This window comes from Hippoglossus stenolepis, chromosome 4, assembly GCF_022539355.2.
Source record: "Hippoglossus stenolepis isolate QCI-W04-F060 chromosome 4, HSTE1.2, whole genome shotgun sequence".
Lineage (NCBI taxonomy): Eukaryota > Metazoa > Chordata > Actinopteri > Pleuronectiformes > Pleuronectidae > Hippoglossus > Hippoglossus stenolepis.
Window position 1 is genome coordinate 23,679,344 of NC_061486.1, and position 8,047 is coordinate 23,687,390.

General features: G+C 43.5%; 1 protein-coding gene across 1 annotated transcript; it reads right to left on the reverse strand.

The window, feature by feature from the left end:
* Positions 1-1,453: 1,453 nt before the first annotated feature.
* tp53i13 (tumor protein p53 inducible protein 13) lies at positions 1,454-7,710 on the reverse strand. Its single transcript, XM_035155245.2, has 9 exons — positions 7,269-7,710; positions 7,082-7,159; positions 6,800-6,835; positions 6,165-6,223; positions 5,820-5,898; positions 5,083-5,211; positions 3,868-4,077; positions 2,683-3,718; positions 1,454-2,381 (listed from the first exon to the last, which is right to left on the reverse strand). The coding sequence occupies exons 1-9, from the start codon at positions 7,383-7,385 to the stop codon at positions 2,275-2,277; spliced, it is 1,851 nt and encodes a 616-aa protein (XP_035011136.2). The 5' UTR covers positions 7,386-7,710; the 3' UTR covers positions 1,454-2,274.
* Between the last annotated feature and the right edge of the window lie 337 nt (positions 7,711-8,047).

Here is an 8,047-nt window from a genome sequence, read left to right on the forward strand (position 1 = left end):
TGCACTATGTTTCTTCTCTGATATGTATAGTGTGCATTTACATCTGTGTGTAAGTTTCAGTCAAGACTTGAAGGCCCGAGCTGAAAACAAACTACATCATTTAAACCAATCAAAGTGTATATTTGCCTCATAGGGTTTACCTCTTACCAGAAGGTCTGCAGTTCAATGCCAGTTTTCCCCATTCTGCACGCTGAAGTGTCCTTGGGCAAGATACTGAACCCCAAAATTGCCCCTGGATGCACATAGATGCTCGAAATAAATGGGTGAATGGCAAAAACTACTGTAGAAAGACGAGAAAAGCGCTATATAAATACAGACCATTACATCCTCTGCCCTTAATCCTCAACTAGAGTGGGACAAAGAGAGAGCAGCATGTGAGGGAACCCTCTCCCAGGACGGACAGAAGTCCTGCAGATGTCATGTGTAACAGAGCATGTCAACACAAAATAACATAATATTTACACTTGTGAGAAAATAGGTGTATCAATGTTAAAAGTATTAATACTAAAGAAAAAGTCTGACAGATGAAGGAAGCAGCAATGGCAACTGTAATGATGGCAGCATTGTCAGTAGTGGTTGTATATGTGAGAAGGCATATTGCATATCTGACGGTACTTGTACATGTCTTAATTCCAAGAGAAGGACGAACGCCTACATCCCTGTCATCAGTGAGCACTTCCAGGCCCTTGGACTTTGACTGAAGCGTGTCCAAGCCTAACCAGCCACCCGATGCCTTACAGAGGAGGACATAATGAACCTTAACCCCACCCACTTATCCCATGGCAATAATAAACCTGAGTGAATGAAACACATTTCTCCTCCGATGCAGAGGATATCCTTTTTTCCTCTTTAAGCCAAACACAGGGTTCAAAATAAATCACAACCTCGATTGGACCACCGGGTCTAAACAAAGAGTTATGGAAAACTAAAACTGATGTCATCCAGGGGTTTTGCTATGTGTTGAATACAGGAAACCACTGCTTCAAGACGGATACTGCATCTGTGTCTTGAAGATATCGAGAGAGGCCTGGGCTGCGATCCTGATTTGCCAGACCAGAGCTACAGTTGTGCCGATCCCTAGGTAAGTCCAAAAACATAGAAGTTTATGTCACGAGCTAAACTTTTTTTCTCTCCAGTCACCAAGCGTTTGCTCGTTGTGGGAACTGTTGTAATTTTGTCTCAACCTTACTATGTAAAGCGCCTTTAGATAATGTATGTTGTGATTTGATGCTATACTACAATTGAGATTGAATGAAATTAAGATGTTTTGTTTATTCGAAAAACAAGATAAGAAAGTCGTTTTCAGATTTGTTTATACTAAAATGTCAATATCACTATCAGCCTCAAAAGCAAGTGTTGTTCCAGCAGTAATTTGAGCTATAATTAAGTTTAAAGTGCTGACACTGGTGTTATACAATATGAGAAGACATCCAGAAGCAGTTCACACACTCAATTCTTGTGTCAATGATTTATTGTCTGTGTGAATCTATCTAAAAACATCTTTCAAATACAGCGATACACGTGTGTACCATTCAGTAACACATACTGCACACAATGTTGCTTAGAACAGCAACTTACCCTTTCACAAACTAAACCTGAACATTTAAAAACAGAATATTACAATACTACTCACAAAAAAGACAATGTGACTCAATAAAAAACCTTCATTGGGTAGAAAAATAGAGTAAAGTTCAGACCTGGAGAGTAATGGAGTGTGAAAAGTGAGTCCCTATACACTGGGCACTGTCTGGGAGAATATGATCAGACAAATGTACTACAAGTATTCCATAAAAAGTGCAGTACACCGAATACAACCTGAGGGCTTGTCTTGGAGTCTCTGATCTGATGTTTTTATGTCTTCTTAAATATTCTTTATCCAGGAGCTGTAGTTCTGGAATACTGAAGTTCAATCTGAGTCTTTGTGTGCAGAATTTGGTGAGCGCTCACAAAGTCAAATACTGATTTTATTTCTCCTCATGGTTCCATTCACAAGGAGAAAGAGAAATAATTACAGTACCAATCTAAATGCATCAAAATGCAACGAATGAGAGGAGTCCTCTGGACACAGGATCTGTCCTTTAGCTGGTGCAGTATTTCAGCTACGGCTGTGAGGTTAACCAGCAAAACCTGCGGCCCAGCCCTGTAGCAAGAGGACAGGTCTACAGACACAAGACGGGTCTGATCAATTCAACACCTCCCTCTTCGGTCCTTCTCTACATCCCATAAGACTTGGGTGTCACTCTCAACGCTCTTGTTGACGTTTCCTTCATTTTTCTACGCAAGTTCATCTGAGCTGGAGGAGCTCGGCAGGAGAACGCACTCCTTTCTTCTGCCCCTTTTCCGCCTCCTCTTAGCAAGCCTCAACCTCCTGCGGATGATATCTAGAAGACACACAAAGATGACAGTGTTTAGAAATACACATAAAAGGTATCTTCTTACCTCAGCCAAGGAGGTTATGTTTTCACTCCATTTCTTTGTTGGTTGGTTTGTATATTTGTTTGTTTGTAAGCAAGATAACACAAACAGCAGAACAGATTTACACAAAATTGAATGGACATTGGCCTGAGAATAATCTGTTAAATTGTGGTGCAAATCCAGATTAGTGGGCAGATCAAGGAATTTTCTACCACTAAGTAGGGCAGATTTCTCTGGTGTTTGATTCCCGTGTGATGTTCCACTTACCCGCCACACTGTCGTAGTCCTGCCGGGGATCATGCCAGTACAGACTCGGTGTGGTCCTCCAGTGGCGGTACAGGCGAGTGTGAAGCACGGACAGCGTCAGGAGAACCAACAGGAAGCCCAGTGCTGCTGCCGCCCACACAGCCTCGTCCGTCCTGGGGGTCCTCGGCCACCCATTGCTCATGACGGTGGCTTGGACGTCAGCTGCTGAGGCCTTGGTGCAGTCGCAGCGTTCGCCCGCCTTGCAGCTGTCACAGTCGTGGCTGTCCGGCAGGGGTGGAGACGCTGACTGGGATTTGGAAATGGAATCAACGCCATTGTTTTCACTTTTGTGGTGAGAGTGTGGGTCGCTGTGTGTTTGCTTACGCACCAGCTCTCTTTCTTTTACATCTACTACTTCGTTGCCCTTCAACTGTCTATCTGCTGCGATATAACTTTTCTCTTTAGAGCCATTCTCTCTCCCGCTGTGTTCAGCAGAGTCTGTACCTTCATCTTTGGGACTGAGGTCCAGTGCCTCAGGCCTTGCAGTGAGGTTGTCTTCACTGTTCACAACATCTGAAAGAACCTCTGTTTGAGCTGAGGGTTTTGTGTTTTTGGCTTCAGTGTGTTTAGATGTGAGCTGCAGTGTTTCTTTCTGTATCGTTATCAAGCTTTTCTGAGAATCAGAAGTCTTCAATTCTAAAGAATCACTAACCTCAGGCATATTTGACCCCAAAGGAGTCATCTGCCCGGCTGTAAGGCTCTGATTCAGATTTTGGATGTTGGATTGAGGAGGCGCTTCGCTTGGACCAGGAGGATCTGCAAGAGTTCTGTTCCCTGGAGTGTCCTCAGATTGTCCTAGTGTGGTGTTGTTGTTCTGGATGTCCCCTGTCTCATTGGCCGGCTGTGTTTCTCTGATAACAGCTCTTATTTGTCGGCCTTTCCCTTCCTTTTCAATTTCTGTCAAGCTGTCGTTCCTCCTGTTGGATTCCAGCTCTGCCTCCACTGCTTCATTTAGCAGAGAAGAGACGGCCTGCTCACAGCACTGCCTCACAGAGTCCTGGGGATTTACAATAAGAGCTACTTAGAGACAGTTCATAGACTTCTGAATGACTCTTTTATGCTGCTTTTATTGCAGTGCATGTAAAATGACGTACAGTTAACAACGTGTGAATGAAATCCCCACAATCATTAGTAAAGACTCCGAACCTTCATCTGTGTTGAATGTTCCTCTGGATGTGTGTGTTGCAGCCGGTGCAGCTTCGCCGGCCGGGCTAGCAGCAGGTCGTACTTTCTGATGTGGTTCACCCCGCTCAACTCATTTCCTGTGGTTGTCAGGGTCTCCAGCCAATCACAGACGTCTGAAGAGGCCACAGTGGACAGCTCCAAAGTGCGACCCCAGGACACCAAAGCTATCGGCTGAACACAAAGACAGCAGTGAAAACTCATCCCCCCTCCTTTTTCCCAAAGACTCTCCCCTTCTGATTTCGTCATGGTGCACAAATGATCCAAAAAACTGGGTTTCTGCAGGTTCCAACAAGTTACATTTTTAAGACCAGAATGAATGAAATTTAAGACCTATGTCAAGTATGACAGATATGAAGGAATATTTGCATCCCAGAAGTAATTACACTTCCACATAATAGCAGATAAACTGAAGTAGCCGAGTAAACGTCACGTCATCTCTACAGGCAGAGACAGTCGGTATCAGAGTCTTTTCCACAGCCAAGCCGACTGTACTGAGATCAATTCTGACCCTGGTGTTTGTATCAGTTATCAATTCCACTTTGGTCTTGTTTGTAGTTTCATCACAGCGTGCTAACATCTTTATCACTGAGAACAAACTACAACACACTGAGACATTACAAACTATGCATGCTGCCAAAACATTTATCTTGAGAAAAAAATCTAATTTTAATCGCAACGGACGTTACGTTAAATCAATGTTAACACAAAGCTTGCTTTTCAGATGATTAATTGAATCTCTAAATCCTCTGGACTTCGCTTGTAAGCTGTATGTGTGAACGCAAATGTCCTGGGAATGAAAGCTTTCACAGGTTTTGGTATTAATATTTCGGTGTGGCTCCTGGCATGTGTCTGTCATGAGAACACAGAAGGAGAACCTCCAGGATCTACTGTAATAGTAGGGGCTGGAAGACGTTCACCAAACCATAGCAAAACAAGATGGGGACAGAAAGGAAATAAGAAGGAAAAGAGTTGATGTACAAAAAGAAATGATGTGGATCTTCACAGAGAATTTATACACATATTCCAGTCTGTGCTGCACTACCCCTCATCTAAACACTCCAGAGTTTTCTGTGTTGTTGTGACTGCATCTGAGTAGAAAATCTCCTGCTGGGTTGTTCATGTGTGAGGTGGGGTGCGGGGTGTGTGGCCAGAGACAGTGCGCAGAGTGTTTCTTACCATGTGTTGATTGAGGTGTGGATGTGGTGTAATGATGTATTCTGACAAACAGGAGCTGGCCAGGACCGAAAGAAAGTGACGCTCGTGGAGAGGAGCACAGGGGTGGTAGAGCAAAACAGTAGCTCCTTGCTGGAAAAGACACAACAGGAACACAAGCACACATTTGGTTATCAATTATTATCAAAAGGAGGAACAGACAGACCGAATGAGATTTCTGGATTTGTTTGTAGGACTTTGTTTTATGCCTGTTCAAAAATGTTCCCGTCAAGTTCAAACTGTGATGATCACTGATGACATCATCTCGACAGAAGGCTCAACATGAATGGAGAGTTAGGGTCTTGACAATTGCTCATCCCAAAACACTTTAATGCCGCACTTCCTGGATTCCTTAGACAATTTATTAGTGGGCTGAGAGAACAGGGAGCATAGAGGAAATTGTAAAAAAAAAAATCAATAAATATTATTATTACTTTATTTTGTGGATGCCTCTCTGTTTGATGTGAGGTAATCAATAAATAAAATGATTTAAATGTTCACTAGATTAAGGTATAAATAATATAGGCAAACTTTATATTTGTGCTGAACAGGTCTGTATCTCACAAACCACAGTTACTATAAAAACAGTCTGTCTCCTTTTTGATGCCCTGAATAAAAAACATTTCTTTCTGTTCCAAGCAGATAAATGGATTTAGTGGAGACAGATGCAGATCCCAAAGATGTTTGATGTTTAAACTTACATGCAAGTTGTTGAGCCACCTGTGAGGAGGACAGTACAAGTACTCTCCACTCTCTGCCCTGACTGGTCTGTACGCTCCACTGCACAAACGCACAAAGACACACACAGACACACAACTTAGATTCCTTGACAGCTCTTTTATACAGTATGTGACAAAGTTGTATCTGCTGATAACTTGTGGTATTGCAAAGCACTAGATAAGGACAATAACTACAAGTGTATTTACAAATGTGGGTCAGCTGTGTGTACAGGACTGGAGATCTTAAACTTTGGTGTGGTCCTCCACTGAGTGACTTTCCACCTCACTTGAACCCACTAGATAAAACGTCAGCTCACTCAGTCTTACCTGTTGGGAATGGTGTGATTGTAGCAGATGGGTTTGTTCATACACATCAGCCTGGCTGGCTGCAGGGAAGAACAATGAGGTCCAGTGAGACTTTATCCACTCTACACACCACTCGTCAAGCAGCCTCACAGGGGGATGCTTTTGTTCATTTCATGCAATTTGAATCAAAATTGTAAACTTTAATTTCCTCTGCATTAGTTTGCCTGTTAGTTAGAGATTTGCTGGACAGATTACCACGGAACTTGGTGGGAGGATGTGAACTCATTAAATAATGGTGTTGATCCAGGATCCCCCCCCTCCCCACAACTTTCTTTAACATTGTGAGGTAGTGCGTTTTGCAACATTTTCAATGTTTGCTCAAAGATTAATTCATCGACTGACAACATTTTTAAAAACTGTTTTCAGATATTTCTGAGTGTGTACAATTTGGTGCAGATACAAATAAAGAACTGGATTTAGTGAATTTAAACTGTGGGTCTTGGTGGAGGAAGTTGCTCAACTGAGTTCTCTCCTAGTTTGGATGTGTGACAGACTATTAGATTTGAGGAAACAGCCCTGGGCTGTTAGTGTGGAGTGTCAAAGGTGGAGGGAAAACTCAATAAAGATATAAGTTGCTCTGTAAAGTGTTTGCTTACCTCAGGATCATACACTGTGTCAATACTGGGACGTCTCTGGAGATAAGGAGAGAGAACACAGGGTCAACCACTGGCAGAGCAACATGGACAACCTGCATCACCCTGTCTGTCTGGGAGGTGATCAGAGACCACAACTCAGAACTCATGTTACTGGCAGGGCCACATTTCCCATTGTTGCTTCAACTTCCTGGCCCCCAGCATGTTATCGCAACCCTCCCACATCCCATCTGTGTGGAACATGCAGAAGATGATGAGGATGAGGTCTATTGTCTCCATGGTTACCTGAATAGGCTGTGTCCAGGTAGACACTGGACAGTCCCAATGAAGAGAGGCTGCAGGCAGGTCCCTGTCCAATGAGAGCTAACACACACATACACACACACACACTGAATGTTCATGTCTGCAGCAGGTGAATACCTTAACCTGAATCCTTAATGTACACACACGCGCAGCAGATAATAACATGTACCTTTCCATTGTCACACCCTGGCCCCGGAGACTGGGAGGCACCGCACCGACCCACACTGACCCACAGCGCGGCCAGCACCGTCACTGTCAGCAGCGGGGACGTCGCTCGGCCCCACATGGCGACACAACCAGTCAGTCATTCGAGTGGGAACGGACCCACAACATTAGTCATGGCGTCCCTCTGGTCCTCCAGCTCCAGGGCTTCACACATTAGTTTGGTAAAGTCCCTTGAACGGAGCAGCAGCGAGACGCGGTTAAAAAAGGTTACAAAAAAAAAAAGATGACGCCGCCACACGAGCTGCCCTCTTTAAGCTAAGCTAGCGTTAGCTGGTCAGGCGACATCAGACAGTGAACAGTGCTAATGACACTCGCGTAGATAAAGGTAAGAAAGTTGTGTTCAGCCATAACTACATCACTACTGTCTGACACACAACCGTCAACCAACTGCATTGTTCAAGAATCATTTCCTTTTTTCTTGGAGGTTTTACAATATGGCTTTTATATCAAGTTCATTGTAAATGGCTTATATTCTCATTTTCTGTTTATTCTTTGTGGAAACATGCAATACAGCGTTTGTTATTTGTTCTTTTTCACTTTATTAGTAATATGTATTAAGCTTTATTTTGAAATTCAATTCCTATTTCCGGAGTTGACTGATTTAAATAGTGATAGCTTCACAGAACTATTTAGCTACGGAAGCCGGAAGGGAACATGAATAAGAAGTTTGACAAGTAAGACGTGACCCTGTGGTCAACCCTCTGTACGTCCTCTGGGGGGCGA